This window comes from Ylistrum balloti, unplaced genomic scaffold, assembly GCF_031769215.1.
Source record: "Ylistrum balloti isolate Yb309-2 unplaced genomic scaffold, AGI_CSIRO_Ybal_v1 Utg370620, whole genome shotgun sequence".
Classification (NCBI taxonomy): Eukaryota; Metazoa; Mollusca; class Bivalvia; order Pectinida; family Pectinidae; genus Ylistrum; species Ylistrum balloti.
The window spans coordinates 1-17,434 of NW_026782380.1; the positions used below are offsets into that span (position 1 = coordinate 1).

Here is a 17,434-nt window from a genome sequence, read left to right on the forward strand (position 1 = left end):
TAGAAATTTAAAAAACCGGGACGTTAGGTTTTGATCTATTCTCTTCCTATAATGTGATTTGATTTGCGATAATTCATATGCGACAGGTAGATGTTTCCCCCTCGAAAACAGGAGATTTCATGCATCTTCATTACTTTTCCTTACCTTTAATTCTGAATAGAATTAAATTTTAGCGAAAAACTTAACGATGATTGATAATTATTATCGTTTACCCGAGTCAAAAACACTAGACAAATAATTGACACACAAATCAACCAACTTATGATATACATAAGTTAATGTAGTCAAAGAAAGATATAAAACAAACACAGCAAAAACAATGTACCTACTTAACCTTCAATTAACGTAGATGGATAGTGTGTGTGCGTTGCTTGGCGACATCGGTGATCTTCAATAGACATTGTGGAGGGAGTGAAGACGATTTATTTGTTTCGTGATCACAGACGTTAATGGTAGAGTGCACAAATAGACCAAGTACTACAGTTCCATTGATATATGTAATCGCAGACCTACAGCAATCAATTAAAATGTGACATCATGTTGACTTATAGCCTATTTTACTTTCTAAAGCAAACGTTTTGTCAATAGCCCTGAACCACGACAACACTAAACGAACATCAAGTTAATTAAATTCTTTAATCTAAAAACATCATATATGCAATCACGTTTTATAAAATTACTGATTGATCTAAATATATGTTCAGAATATTGACATATTGTATGTTCTCACACGGCTTTTGATATTTCATATTTTATCTTGTATGTAAGACTCACAAAAATCTTATGTAGTAAATTGTGTATTTAGAAGCATCCTCGTATACTAATCTTAGTATACCCAGAACGTAATAAAGATTTCTTCATTCTTCTTTCGTTGTTTTATTCTTGTCTTTTGTCTAATATGACTCAAATGTGTGACTTACGGTTATGTATTGGAACTGTTTTAGCGAGATGATAAGACGTTGTAAGCCGTTGCTAAGACAGTCGGCAAGTGTTTATTTCACAACACAAAATGTACTGCACAGTAAATACAAAAAGAGGAAATGTATTTCGATTCATAAACATTAACCATGTCAGAGATATAATTTAAACGTAGATTCCATTACTGATACATCTGACAAGTAATTACTTTCATTGAATATAAATTGTCTTCACATAAATTAGTCAATTAATTTTAATTTCGGATATCTACAGATAATGATTTATTACATAATGACATTTAGCAGTAGTGTTAATTTGTAAGTAATGTAGCCATGTTCTGCTGATATTACTTCCCATATCTCACTATCAGATCGGCGATTAACCTGCATTAAATTCGGATTTACTAATGGAATATTTACATAATGACTCTTAGTCTTGTCCTTTTCAGTGCTAATCGGTACTACCAGAGCATTAGTAGCTCATTGACCCAGTTCCACTCTCATAGCGACCAGTGTTTTGGTGTATTTTGGTAGCACTCTGGTGAATACTTAGCAGGGTAGCACGTTTATTTGTTAAGTATCCATTAATCTTTTGTCAGGGTGCCCACACGGCTCGGCGTTGTTCAGGTGTATAAAGGATTACATGCTCGCCTTGTCCATTCATTCATAGATTTCTATACTTATCATAGAGATAAGGCTCGGCTTTAAAAAAGAAGTAATAATGGCTTATAAAGAGCAACTATAAAAGGAAATATGTGATTAATTTATTTTGTGAACCGATACATTTTTAACAATTACTTTGACTCTATATGAACACTGTGGCGTTTAAAAGCCAAGCCACTTGGGACATGGAAGGGGGATGTGTATAGTCGACGTTACAAACTTGAAATATGCGGGAAAGTGTACTAACGAAAAAGCCCAGTGTGCCTGTGATGAAACCAATGAGGCAGGTGGAGGTGATACCGTTTTACGACGAGAGGATAGATAAGGAGATGATGGAGATGTTGCGGACGATGCAGTCACCTGTCGACGAGAGGAGACGGGTACAGCAGAGAGTAGTCGACAAGCACAGGTATGACTCCGAACGTCGATATTGGATGGAAAGGGGTGCTATGGACAACGAACACCGAGTTCTCCGAAAGAGCATGAGTTTGAATGATATTCAGAGTTTTAGTGGTCGGAATCCAAGATCATACGTAGAGATCCACCAGCAGAAGATAGAAACCGCGAGATGCGAAAGTCTGAACAACTCGAGGGCTAACAGTAGCCAAGACAATCTTCACTACCGCCAATATTCTCGCGGGGATGTGAACGGTTCCAGATTAAACATGGCATATAATGGTTCCCAGCCTTCATCCCGACTTTCCATGGCTCATATGCCCATGGGAAACCCTAGGAGGGAGCATCAAAACAGGTATGATTCCAGTCAATTTGTGCGACCTGAAAGTAACAATTCATATCCTATGAACGATATTCTTCAATACAGCTCACAAGGAAATAGCTATGATGATGTTATAAGGAATCCTAACTTTTCTGAAGCTAATGACACTTATGTTAATAGAACAGAAGTGGGAGACTCTAGAAGAATGTCTATGCCTCTTCCTAATATCAAACCTTCACGTGGAGGCGAAAGGATACTAGTCACCATGTCGCCCGGGCGGCCAGACCGAGTCTCCATCAGCATGGGTTCAGTACCCGGTATATCATCACCAACTAAGTCATCGGCTCCACCAAGTAATCAAAGTTCTAATAAAGTGCAATATAATTCATCGGTGCCTAAAGGTCAGTCACGTACAACGTCCTCTCGGCAAGAAGCTACATCATCAGTAAATCCGTCCTCTACTACAACTAGTACCCCGAAAAATATGTCTACGATGAAGGTTGATAAAAGTCAGCACAATACTCAGAAAATGGAGAAAAGTGTAAAACGGAACAATATTAAAATTGAGAGTGTAGAAAAAACTGAAAAGCCTACGTCTTCTCAGAAAAGAGGTCATCAGACTGAGAGGTCGGCTTCCTCAACACGAAGTAATCAACCAGAATGGTACAATCGTATTGACACAGACAGTACTATAAATAGTAAGGAGGGGGAAAGGAAAAATAATCTCAATACAGCAAGTGTGGCAAAAACAGACAAAAAAGCACAGAAACAGACAACCGCTCGTGTACAAAATATCACCAACCAAAAGAACAGGGTAAGGGGTATTCGGAAAACGGCCAATGAGAAGAAACCACAACAAAGCTCTTTGCGGAAAACAAATTCTTTCAAAGTTGTTGGACGTTCTACAAATTTCTTCGGCTTTGTTTCTGTAGCAGATATCAAGGCAAAAAAGAAAGTGACTTTTTCTAATGACGATTCTGAAAGGCCAGGGACCGCTTAAAAATGTCCACTCCAATATACCAGTAATACTCGAAACATGAATCATCGAAATAGTTTGCTTTCATATACGTGGTTTTTAGATGGATTTAGAACGCGAGGTAATAGATGTTATAATAATAATGCTGAACGTGAATAAACTCAAATGTAAATCTTAAACGACATTGTTAAACCCTGGAGATATTTGAACAGCGTGCCATTGTGACTTTAAATGTGAACAGATGTGTTTTCGACACTGCGTGGCGTGAATTAATAGGTGTTAAGATATGTAACAGGGCACTTTGTAAGGAAAAGTCACTTTAGTGCTTGTATTATCGTGTACTATATTTTGACATCGCCACAAGTGACAATAATGCGACAACGTTCAAATGTAATGTCGCAAAGATATTATTTAAACTTTAACAAATATTTAACACTGTTATGATGTCAACAGCACTACCGAAACAAGTTTTAATGTAAATATATCGCATGTATCTTGTTGATTTAATTTAATCATGTGTTTTAAGCAAAGTGAAATCCTCTTGATTTGTACAGAGTCAAACTGTATGAGTAATCCCTGTAGGGATAAGTGTCAAATAGTGATGAATTTGAACATGATGTAAGGCAGCAGAGCTTTTGTCTAATAAATTCTAAAATAATATCAACATGGTCAATATTTTTCTAAATCAGATTAATTCTACAACAACTTATAAGTCCTTCTGGCAATAACAAATTTAAGTTAATGTTCTGGCAAAACAGGCTTATTAGCTTTCACTAATCTGTTAATCGAGAATTAAAATTCTCCGGGGTTTATCCATAGCTAAACTTTCTTTGGAGTGCCAAGCAGAAATACGACGTCACAATAAGCCTCTAATTAATACCGCCGTTGATATCGCTTCTATCATGAATATATAAGTCTAGTAAAGAAAATTTGTTTTCTGTGTGAAATATGTACCAGTAAATCCAGTGAAGCAGTAAATAAAACGCTCTTACAAAGGCTGTGATGTAAATAAGTAAATAAGAATTTTGCGTTTTAATCACATGTCTGCTAGAGTATATATCGACATACTACAATATAATGTAGAGTATGTAGGCTGAGGTACAGGAAACCACTGTTAACTATAGGCATCTTTTGAAAGGTGAGTTATAGACATCTACAACACAGCCAGAAAAGCAAATACAGGTTTTAATCATATCACTATCATAAATCATACGTGCATTGTGTGTTTAACAAGTTCCGAATGCCAAACTCAAATCCCGATTACAGCTTTCATGTATGTAGGTTAAACTTTTGTCTTGGTGCCAGTTCTTTTGAAATCTACCGACGATTTACCTACCAATAATGTGCCGCCCAATACATACTGTAAGTCGTATATATAATCTGACACATGTTTAGGTGAGCAAATTATGCAAATGACAATTGGAGTTAATTTCTGTATTTGTTAATTTAAATTGTACCGATGACATATCGACATCAGATCATTAGTATTGTATCATGGAGTGTTTTATGAAGTTTCCTATGAAAGGTTTCACTAATTACTTTTAGGAATTCAATTTTACAATTAAACATCGATAATTCACTTCACAGAATTGACAAAACGTTATTAATAGGATCAAAATTCTGTTTACTGAGGAAGAATGTTTAATTGTGCATAGCAAGTGTAATGCTTGAAGAAACAACAAAGAAAATGATATTAATATGAACATGATGATAAATGTAGACCTATTGACCTCAGATAACGGTACATTATTGATTCTTTGTTTATCAGTTCGTAAAAATATAAACGTACAAGTTAGAAGTCGTATTGTCTACGATCACTTGGAAACCGGTCTAAATAAAGTCATAACTAACACGTGCTTGTTAGGAAGCTATCATATCATCTTAGCTCAAATGTGCACTTTTTAAATAACTTGAAAGAATTGTTGTCGCATTCAACAACGCAAAGTTATTATAGACAAATTAGATAAGAAATGATCTGTACAAGAAGAATAAAACTCATTATTTAAATAACTGACACTTTCATATAAAAGATTGTATTTCAACTCACTTCACATGCCCTATGGATCTTACGGCAACGTGTGATACCTCTCGGACGATACCTAGCATGTTCGCCGTGAAGAATCAAAATGAAAAATGAACAAAGACCCAAGCGTCATGTATCATTTAAATTGTATTGTTTGAATTTTTATATATATATATTTAAAATGTTCAGCCAAAATTTCAGACAAAAGAAATCTAGAAATGACGAAGGTAAATATAACAATTGCAATACACTGTACATTTGGCATCCACAAGGAAATTATCTGTACCATGCTTTCTTTTAACTCTTTACTTGTTAGCGCATTCAATATATATATATGGAGATCAAACGTTAGCGAATTACCATGTAGATTTTATCTATATATGTATATACATATAATGTAAATGCTTAATTTCTAACACAAGTAATGGAAATCTTAAAACATTTCTTCCTGGCTGGGTCAGTAAGTAAAGATATTAAGCTAATGGCGTTTTTTTACACATTGGTCCTTGGCACTATATGACCGATTATTTAGAGATATTGTTTCGATAAAAAATGTCGTTTATTTCCCTGTGCTTCTTTATCTTTCCTATATCTTAAATCCGTGCTTTAGATTTTTTTTTACACAATTGAACACTGTGCATATTAGACAATTATTGGCTGACTACGCTATCAGATCTTGATACAACTTGGCAGTGTTGAATAATATATAGACTCTGTCGGTCTCTACGTCAATAAAATGCCAATCGAACTGAACTTGAACTTCAAAATAAATGAAGCATGTAATTGTTAAAGGTCCTAGTGTGATAAAATATTTTAAAATAAATACATGATGTAAATACTTTTAACTTTTAATGACGTCTTCAACAGATAACATTCACTTTAGGGTTACTCATACACGTGTTTATCTTAACAAGATTACGTTATTTTCTGGAGTCATGAGCCAAGGCACTGAAAATAAATGTATACATAAATAGGTTTCACTTCATATACTTCCATCAATTAAAAAGACATATACAGGGGATAGCGCCTTTAAATAGCAATAAAAAGCAAAATGTAAGATGCCTTTTTATGTCACTTATATCAATCAAAATTCATCATAAAGTTTGTCCCTCTAGGACTTGTGGATGATGAAAGGATGAGACAGGCAGTGTCTCAATATAAAGTTCAGTTTATGAATAATCGTTTGTTGGTTTTCACCGATTGACCAAACGTTCATATTCTCATATTCTAATATCCGTACACCTTTCAATTACGTTGTCTCGCCTTTGATTAATGACAAAACTTAACCCAATAGACATGACGTTAAGGAGTAGCGAGTTATTAAAAAATTAATGTTGGACATGTAAAGTGAAGAAATGTGACACCCATGGTATTCCGGGTGTGTAACGGAAAGGAACAACCCTTTGTTACTGGTCTATAGTAGGGGAGTGTTGAGATATTCTCAGTGCCATTTAACTTATATATCACATATACTGGCACGTAGGACAACGGAATTACTACCACTGAACTAAGGACTAGATTACATACCATTCACAAAGGATACCTACTACAGTCTGTTTTCCCATAGTTATGTTCAATGGGTTTATTTTCAATAATGGCATTCCGTCCATTATGATGCAATTTGGAAGCGAAGTCCGTGTAAAATTATAAACTGTAAGAACGTGAGATTTCATTTATGAATTTGGTTCATGTCATATAAATAAAAACAAATCCTAATAACCTGCATCATTGTTTATTTCTATAAATGAAAGACAACAGATTCTTAAGAAAGAGCAAAACAGTATGCTGTTTCGTCCTTTTGATGCCACACTATTCACAAGCAGAATAAAAACATATCTGCGAAGTTCGTATTGAAAACTTGTTACTGTGATAATGAAAACAGGCACTGTAAATACATAGTATCTTAATTATTAGGTGATGACCTATTCGTGACATCATTGCATCTCGACAGATGGGGAGCAGATGTTATGCCATGCAATCGATTAGACCGATATTTGGACGATTAAAAGGTTGTATGTCCAGTAGATAAAGCGCTGACCTAAACGTTGACCTGGTCAACAGTGCCGTCCACTTTGCACTGTTCCTTACACAAGCGCGACTTCCATCAGGTCACCAACATGATTCTCGGCATAGTGCTCATTTACATTGCATGCTGTAACGCACTCCCAGGTAATCCTGTAAACTGGTGTGGACTTCTTACTTACTAAATGATATTTAATGAATTTTTCTGTGTCATGTCTTAATTGGCCTCTGTTTCAGACTCAGAGATAAAAATCCTCCTGGCATATATAATATTTAACAGGAATATCACAATCTACATTCTGAAATTTTACTTGAATATCAAAGTCGTATATAACCGAGTAATACGTATTGTTTATCTAATTGGACATAATAATCCTGCTCGTTTCTTCAGGGAAAGTGGTGTTTTTTTTTTTATTTTCACTCGTATTGTTATCTACACGCTGTTATTTACATTTGATATTCAAATTTGTTTTTGACATGTTACTATCAAGTGTTATGTTCTTGAGGTTTCCTTTTGTTTTGATTTCCATGTATGTGTATGATTTGTCTCTCCATGTATGTGTATGATTTGTCTCTCCATGTATGTGTATGATTTGTCTCTCCATGTATGTGTATGATTTGTCTCCATGTATGTGTATGATTGTCTCTCCATGTATGTGTATGATTTGTCTCTCCATGTATGTGTATGATTTGTCTCCATGTATGTGTATGATTGTCTCTACATGTATGTGTATGATTTGTCTCTCCATGTATGTGTATGATTTGTCTCTCCATGTATGTGTGTGATTGTCTCTCCATGTATGTGTATGATTTGTCTCTCCATGTATGTGTGTGATTGTCTCTCCATGTATGTGTATGATTTGTCTCTATTCTCTCAAAATTATTATCTGTGCGCCGACTTTTGGATTCGTGTTGGATGTTTTCTTTGCTTCGTTAGCAGATATTCGCTTTTGTACCTTCATGCTTCCGTGAACAATTAATCATTAAAATACTCTTGTTATTATAACAAATACAACTCGCGTGACCGAGACCACGTGTGATACAAAAACAACATAACCTTCATACACGGAATCAATCTGATTTTGACAAATAGCATTATAGCCATAAACTTGAATGTTTTAAGACTCTTACTAGTCTGGTGTTACCTATTAAACACGGCATTGATAAATACCATAACAAAAAAAGTTTGGTAATATTCCAAGCGCGCCTTTTCTAAATGATTTATTTTTCAAATACAGTTATTCTAAATGTAAGATAATCCATTTCAATCTTTCAATACGATCACCGTTCGAGACTATTTTACTCAAAACTTGAATATCCTCTAATCATCTAGACTTACCATGTCAATTGGTAACATCAGATAATTTGGTGCGAAACCCTTTATTAATAAAACGATTATATACCACTCGCAATGCAAGGTATGTCCCAACGCTACTGCATAGTGATTTATAGACTAGAAGTCAGTCCATTTACTACATATAAATAGGTGCTTCTTAGCTACACATTTGGCAGTGAGTTATATAACGGACAGTTGTTTCGAAAGTCAAAATATTTATAAAAAGTGTATCTGAATTTGTTATATTTCTCCGAAATGTACATCCTTATGGTCTTAGCAAATTCCGTCATTTGTAACGATAATTAATAAAAAAAACGTGCCTGTTTCAGCGTTCAAGAGAGCTTCGTTCGATCCCAACGCCATCTATCAACAACAGTCACAGGCAGCTCAGTCGTTTCTTGCTGGGTCCTCAAACAATGTAGCATCCCCAGGAGGAAGTAACCCCGCAAGCCCTTCAGGTGGAAGCAGCGGAGGTTCTTCCGGATCTTCACAATCGGGAGCTAGCGGTGGAAGCATTTCCGGAAGTTTCGACCCAAATGCTCTCTTCCAGCAACAAATGCAGCAAGCTCAACAGTTCATGCAGTCAAGCGGTTCCAGCAGTTCATCGTCGAGTTCCAGCAGTTCATCACCAGGGAGCAGTTCTAGCAGTGGTTCTGGTGGTTCTAGCAACAGCTTCAATCCAAATCAAATGATGTCTGGTTCTTCATCAACTTCCTCAGGTGCTTCACCAATGGGCAATTTTGATCCAAACTCACTAAATAATCAAATGATGCAACAAGCTCAACAGAACATGAACAATGCAGGTGGTAGTAATAGCGGAAGTCAACCCTCCTCGAGTGGCTCCAGTTCCGGATCTAGTGGAAGTTCCAGCAGCTTCGATCCTAATGCTTTGAATAACCAAATGATGCAACAAGCTCAACAAAATATGAATAGTGGAAGCGGAAGTGGTGGAAGTCAATCCGGAAGTGGTGGAAGTCAATCCTCAAGCAGTTCGAGTTCAGGATCAAGTACAGGCAGCTTTAATCCTAATTCTTTCAACAATCAAATGACTCAACAGACACAACCAGGCAGTACCAGTGGTGGAAGCAGTGGAAATGGAGGTAGCAGCAGCAGCTTTGATCCAACAACAATGAACAACAACATGCTCAACCAAAATCTCCAAAATATGCAACAAATGTCTTCAATGACTCAAGGAATGAACATGAATGGAGGATCAAGTGGCGCGAGTAGTTCATCTGGTACTTCTACTGGAAGCGGAACATCAGGAAGCAGTACTAGTCAAATGTCACCAAGCAATATGATGACCGGAGGAAGTTCATCATCTATGGGAGGATCTTCGGGTTCCAATGGAGGTGGCTCAAGCCAGATGATGTCGCCAAGCAGTATGATGGGTGGAAGTTCTGGAGGTAGTGGGGGCAGCGGTAGCAGCTCTGGAGGGGGAAGCAGTAGTAACTCTGGGAGCTTTGATCCAAATGAAATTAACAGTCCTGATAAAAACAAAATTGATCCAGCCCAATTTATGCAGAATATGGGAACCAGTGGTGGATCTTCAAGTCCGAGTGGTGGATCATCAGGAGGCAGTTCCAATCAAATGATGTCACCAAGTTATATGATGAGTGGAAGTGGAGGAAGTTCTCCATCAATGACTGGATCTTCATCTGGAAGTGGATCAAGTGGAAGTGGTGGATCAAGTCAGATGTCGCCAAGCAACATGATGGGAGGTAGCTCTTCTTCCAGCGGAGGTGGTTCAAGTAGCGGTGGAAGTAGCAGCACCTCTGGAGGAGGTAGTGGTGGATCTGGTAGTGGCAGCACCTCTGGAGGAGGTAGTGGTGGATCTGGTAGTGGCAGCACCTCTGGAGGAGGTAGTGGTGGATCAGCTAGCTTCGATCCAAATCAACTCAATCAGCAAATGATGTCCTCATCTAGTATGACCGATCCATCAAAGTTTACCAGTGGAGTAAGTGCAGGGAGTACATCAGGATCCATGGGAAATGGAATGAAATTTAATGTTCTTGACCCCAGTCAATTTGTTGGATAATAAAATGACAGACTCATATCCACATCAACAGTCTTAATTTCATATTTTAAACAAAAGAAAATTCTTACATAGGACTAGAAAAATGTAAATTACATCAACTCCTTCACTTCCATGTTAATGGAAACAGAACCAAACACAAAGTCTAATTAAACTCAATGGATAATATAGATCACAATCATCTACATATATCTTTATCTTGTAGTACTACTAGAGTTGTATCTGTGCTCTGAAGTATGACAACTATAGTAGTAAAACACAAACTGGGCTCACTAGTAAACTTGAAGTAACAACACATGATATGGACTGACCGACAGAACACTCTGAGGCATGAAATTATATAAATGGGGTGCACAATATTGTGTATGTGTCATCCATCTTGGACAAAAAAATTTCAGACATTAATGATGTGCTATTTCAGTGCTCATACATTGTTCAGTTGGGTACCATAAAGTCACACAGAATCATCCTAATGTGTATCAAAGTATAAATAAGTTTAAAATATATAAATAATTTTTTTACAGAAACATGAAAAATGATCATAAAACCTTATCTACAACCAATTAATAGCGTAAAGTTTGTTCCTTTTCAGGGCTCTATTTTCCAATATAATCAAGAAAAGAAAAAAAAATCGGAAGACATAAATACCTCATGAAGTAGATACAAAGATAGTGTTCAATCCTCTAAAATATTGAGAAAAAAATAACATCAATCAAGTTCGTTTGATGAATAAATACATCATAATTGTTTCAAGCTTTTGATAAACTGTGCACTTAAACTACTACAAAAATATTGTATAAAATGCAGTAAGCAACAAACTAAATGTGATAAAATTTTAAAACCAGTCACAATAAGTAAGTGATGCCATTGTTTAAATAAAATATGATACACATGGTCTAAAAGAGAGGGTACATTTTTACATGGAGTAACGTTTTATTGAAATCTGTGTCATGTGTCCCCAGTCATAACCTTGTCTGCTTTATCATGAACCAGACAGGTCACTGTTCAGTTCACCTTGATTTCACCCATCAAGACAATAGATCAAATTGCTCACATTCCAAAACAGGGTCATAAATTTGCTAGATTTAAAATCTTGTCAACAAGATAATTGGACAAACACTTTGGGGCCAAAAATACACATACAGTGTATTTTAAAACTTTAATTGTAAATAACCGATATCCTCATTACAAAACCTGTAGTGCAATTATTCTCTCTTATGTATATTGACAGAGTTATACCTGAGAACAGAAATATCTCCAACAGTTAAAAGGGAGGTAAGGCTACTACAAGATAAATCAGATGAAGTGTTGAATATGGATTTTCTTTCATAAGACTGCATTTTAGTATGCACTCTGTACTGTGATGAGGTATAAATAATACACTATAAATTTGTTATCAATACAGACTTCGTTTTTTCTTGGAAATTATCAAATTTAGCATCACTTACAAATATTATTTTCAAGCACAGATATAATCATATACATGTACATGTATAAACAAATATAGTGTGCAGTTGCATACAACACCCATAAACAGATTTACATCATATTTTCCCATTATATATGACTTAACAAATCTCTCTAGGTCAATAATGTAACCAATTACTTTAACATTTCATATTTTTTTTTATAAGACCTTGATCATAATGTATTCAGAGTTAGCACAAACCAGTAACGAGTTATAAAATTTCATCTAAACTGTTTTCCAATCTTCATCTTTGGTTTTCATTATTTTATTAATGATACAAATTCATTGGGAGAAGGGAAGCTTCATACCAAATCTAGTTCAAATCAGTCAGCTGTTATTAAAGGAGTGGACTTGTAAAAATTTGTCTTGATTTTCCATTGCCATCTGCTCCTTAAGCTCCTCAATGACCAACTTGTATTCCCTGTCTATACAATTATCACTACCTACAGAATGTATCCTTTCTGAGACCACACCACTGCAGGAAAGATTTCATTAAGCTTTAACTCTCTTACCACAATTCAATATAAATCAATCACTCCATGTCTTCTCGAAAGGCTTTGCTTGGCTTCCCTACATCTATTCTCCGTGATGAAAGCCTCTCCCTTCACATCCATAAGATCAAACTTAGTCTGCAATGGATGCCATGTCTTACAATAGCTTAAGATATTTGATGTCACACCTCTTTAGGAATGACAGACAACATGCAATACGATATCATTCTTCATCTGAAATATCTTATTTCCTCTTTGATCACTTTAAGTAACAGGCTGGTCATAGAAAGTACAGCTATCTTCTGGTGGCATCCATAAGCTGGAGAGGGAGCAGCACTCTTGATTTATTAGTCTCTGCTATGGTGCCAGAAACAACCATTTCATCTAGGATCATGTGGATCTTGTCCATGTTATAAACAAACTGCCAGAAAGTTAAGGAACATCTACAAAACTTCCTATCATATAATAACCTACCAACAACAATAATGATATTACTGTTATATGTTTTCCATACTTTTGCTTCCATTTTAATGTGTTGATAACACTGATAATCCTGAGATAATGTTTTTACTACTTTCTGGTTCTTTTACTTATTCCATCCATTAAGCAAGCTGAAATATTGCCAAAATACATTGTCCAATAAATAAAGATAAAATTGGACAACTGTGACCTTGAACTATGAGTTGGTGACCTTTAATAACCTTGTTTCTGATAAAAGTCTGAACAAATATGCGGGGAGAATTTCATATCAACAAATTCAATCAAGAGGAAAAATATTGTTCTATGCAACTTTAACTTGTTGACTGTCTTAATTAACATGTTTCATCAAATCAAATATGTAGGCTGAACAAAAATAACAAATTCTAGGTTATGATGTACAAAACTTCACTTATGCATCTTTAGTCCAATAGAGGAATAGTAAGCACTTGTATACAGACAATGATAACACCATTCTGGTGTAAGACATGTCAAAGACAGGTAAACAAAAAGGATACATCTTGTTCCGACTGAAACAAACAAGACAATCAGAAGTAAGGCAGCTAGTACAGCTGAATGATATTTACTTCATGTATTATGTGTCTAAATAAACTAAAAAAAGATATGTTGTTCCTAGTGATGTACAAGCTCAGCAAATCAATCAATGATGAGCGTTTTAAGTTCAGAGGTTAGAAGGACTACCTTGGACAACCATGAAAGTCATTTGACCTATTGATGTGACTTTGCTTTCAAAGCACAGATAAGTGCAGAAAATGAAAGCTTTTGTCACAATATAATTGAGGAATTTTAGTAAAAACAGGATGCAAATGGAAGAGTAAAAGATAAATACATAAAGCATTTGCTCATTTCTTACTACCGACATCATGAACACAAACACACTTTGATATCATATGTACATTAAATCAGTATTTATTGATTAACTATTACTAATTGGTTTTTGTACTTACTACTTGCTCAAAATGCTTAATGACTGTTTCGACAAAGTTCTGTAAAACTTCCATCACTGCTAGTTCATTCTATGGGATAAAATGAAATCATTAAGGAAAACATCTCTATTGTTTATTAAGACAAGAAGATGATGCTCTACTGTGTTCTTCTCTTTTCCTTTTCAGTACAATACAATTACCAAAAATAATATAACTACAACATAATGAAGCTAAATGTATTGAAGAAAATCACAAAAAACAACAGTCCTTGACAAGAATAGCAGTTAGTACAAAAAATGCTGATTCACTGATAACACCATGAAGGAATTTCAGGCCAGGGAGAGTGTACAGTGAAGGAATTTCAGGTCAGGGATAGTGTACAGTGAAGCAATGTCAGGTTAGGGACAGTGTGTAGGGAGAGTGTACAGTGATATAATGTCAGGTCAAAGAGAGTGTACAGTGAAGGAATTTCAGGTCAGAGATAGTGTACAGTGAAGCAATGTCAGGTCAGGGACAGTGTACAGTGATATAATGTCAGGTAGGGAGAGTGTACAGTGATATAAAGTCAGGTCAAAGAGAGTGTACAGTGAAGGAATTTCAGGTCAGAGATAGTGTACAGTGAAGCAATGACAGGTCAGGGACAGTGTACAGTGATATAATGTCATGTAGGGAGAGTGTACAGTGATATAATGTCAGGTCAAAGAGAGTGTAAAGTGATATAATGTCAGGTCAGGGATAGTGTACAGTGAAGGAATGTCAGGTCTGAGATAGTGTGCAGTGAAGCAATGTCAGGTAGGGAGAGTGGTCAATGATATAATGTCAGGTCAGGGATAGTGTACAGTGATATAATGTCAGGTCAGGGATATCTGGTAGTCATACTGTGAAAATATATCAGTTAAGGGAAGAAAGTCTGCAACATACTATTATTATTATTGTTACATTCGTAACAGCCTGTCAACACATAAAACGTCATTAGGGCAATCAACCAGTAAAACACAATTTGTGACATGAGAAGAGGTATGAAGAGGTATGATGGATGAACAAACACCTTTGGAAGTCTGTTTTAATATAATGGAGTTGTCAGATGATACAATGCAATGATCTGAGAAGAGATCAAGGTTGGAAAAGATAACAAAAACAGCATAAGTTGCTTATTTGATGTCTACAAGGCTTCATTTCAGGTGAGATTTTATCACAGATTGTCTGTCTTTTATAAAGATAAATTCACCTTTAACACACACAGGTTCCAGATTATAGCAATCAGAAAGAGTAACTGGTACAAAGATGATAAGTTTGAGAACAAAAGACTGAACATAATTCTATTACCTCTGTTAGTGATGTTCCAGCAACGAAGATCAGATTTGTGTACAGTCTGTAAATCAGCATAGTGTCTTGGTATTCCACAAACCCTTCCTGAAAACCAGCGATCAAATCACGTGATCATTCATGTTCAAGAATTGCACACTTAATCATAGTTACTCAGAAGTTATTTACAGATATAATATTGCACAAATGAATCAGTATTCTTTAAAAAAAGAACTTGATAATTTTTCTTTAAGATAATTTTGTATATTATATTTTTCAAATTGGTAAGGTTTTGATACCTGTTTCTGATCTTTTAAACATAATCGTAGCATCTCTTGTTCTTTTGCGGAGCGTGCCTTCAGGTTGTCACTACAAAAGGATCGGCAAAATCGAACATTTCCCATCCGGTTTCCAACCAACACAAACTTCATCATTTCTGATGGAATGCTTTTTGTCCTAACCCTTTATAAAAAAAAAGTCATTATATCAACCAATGAAAGATTTGTTCTCTTAAACAAAATTGTAAATAATGGTGACACCACCATCCTAGATAATAACTGTTGCAAGTTTTATCTTTCTTCACTTTTTTGTTTCCTCTTTTTAACTCACACAGTGTGATCACTTGTTGTTTTGATAGCTCATTGGATCATATGGTAAACAAGAGGGAATCCTACAGGTTACATGTTGTATAGGGAAACTTTAGCCAAACTTTTACTCATGGCCTTTTGCCATTACGGTGAAGAAAAGGTAGGCAAATATTTTTATTACAGCAAAAATTACAAATTTAGATGTTCATGTGTAGTCTATATCTAAGTCTGAGCTGAAATGTATATATTTTACAGTGACATTAACAATAGGTAAATAGTTTTATTTGAAGAAGTTAGTTGGAGAATGATTCCTCCAGTGCTCTAAGAAAAATAGAGATAACCTACTTCAAATTTCAAACATCCAAGATGACTAAGGACCAAGAGGAATCCTCCTCTGGATTTTGAGAAAGATCCATCAGACACAAAAACTTCTTAAGGAAAACCGATAGCACACTTTTGACTGTCAAAACAAAAGATTACTGTCAGCACAGACTTAAGATATTCCAAGTCCATGCTGTCAGGCATCAATTCCATTTTGGTTCCATCCAGGGCTTCTCTAAAAATAGTGATAGCAAACTAAAAATTTCCATTGTCAAAATCCAAGATGTTTACCTGTTTAGTCTTAAAACTTAAAAATATGAAAATGGGGATCAATATGTGCCTACATATGAAAATGTGATGGACTAAAAAACTGATTTCAACCATACACTAAATTTCACATTGATGTGAAGCAAACTGGATGTGCATATAATGAAATATAAGCAATTGTTCACTTGAGTGTAACAAGGCGACAAATTCCATGGCCCTGTTCTGTCAAGGCTAACTAAAAGATGACTAGAATTTTAATTATATGTAGCCTAATTCACAATATTGCATGTATTTACTCTTTCCTTTTACAATTTACATAAAGATGTGGATAGGTAAAATTCTAATCATAATAGAAATGCAATAATTTCATATCAACCATTTTCAGCTCTGAACTGTTTGTACCATGAAAAATTGATAGTGAAGAAATAGCAATCTCTTGAGCACCTTAGTTTTCAATCAATTTCCTTCCAAACTTTATTGATGGAAGGGAAGCAACTTGCATACGATTTTTCACTCCGAATAAATTTGCATGAAAACCACACCTTTATTTCGCTTTGTTTACTACAGCTGAAATCCCACGCATAAATTATTCGATGTCAAAATTCTATGGAATGAGGTTCGTTTCAGTGAAAACAGTTTCGTGCGATGATCAAAATAATGATAATCTAACAGACTGCTACTGTCGACTCGGGTCACACTCGGAGGCACATTATTTTACGTACATTTGCAATGAAACTAATCCCGTTTCATCTGAGGTAGTAAGTGACTTATACGTACAATTTCAGAACAATTCACAACAGACTTACAGACATAAGTGTTACAATGTTAAGGTTACAACATGATTCATTTCCAATATTCGTGAACGGTGATTTGCCTTTATT

At 35.4% G+C, this 17,434-nt stretch overlaps 2 protein-coding genes across 5 annotated transcripts; one reads left to right on the forward strand and one right to left on the reverse strand.

Moving 5' to 3' along the window:
* Positions 1–7,015: 7,015 nt before the first annotated feature.
* LOC132557064 (AP-4 complex subunit sigma-1-like) lies at positions 7,016–17,426 on the reverse strand. Of its 4 annotated transcripts, XR_009554492.1 has the most exons (7): positions 16,311–16,352; positions 15,678–15,840; positions 15,400–15,486; positions 14,095–14,163; positions 13,645–13,656; positions 10,468–13,070; positions 7,016–10,428 (listed from the first exon to the last, which is right to left on the reverse strand). XR_009554492.1 is itself a non-coding variant. In XM_060221545.1 (6 exons), the coding sequence occupies exons 2-6, from the start codon at positions 15,810–15,812 to the stop codon at positions 12,945–12,947; spliced, it is 429 nt and encodes a 142-aa protein (XP_060077528.1). In that variant the 5' UTR covers positions 15,813–15,840; positions 17,360–17,426; the 3' UTR covers positions 7,016–12,944. The 4 variants fall into 4 exon arrangements, 3 of the variants coding, with proteins under 3 accessions (XP_060077528.1, XP_060077529.1, XP_060077527.1); XM_060221545.1 differs by lacking the exon at positions 16,311–16,352 and adding an exon at positions 17,360–17,426 and having other exon boundaries at positions 7,016–13,070; XM_060221546.1 differs by lacking the exon at positions 16,311–16,352 and adding an exon at positions 17,096–17,189 and having other exon boundaries at positions 7,016–13,070.
* On the forward strand, positions 7,415–10,693 carry LOC132557065 (uncharacterized protein DDB_G0271670-like). The gene is made up of 2 exons (XM_060221547.1): positions 7,415–7,466; positions 8,985–10,693. The coding sequence occupies exons 1-2, from the start codon at positions 7,415–7,417 to the stop codon at positions 10,691–10,693; spliced, it is 1,761 nt and encodes a 586-aa protein (XP_060077530.1).
* Positions 17,427–17,434: the final 8 nt, after the last annotated feature.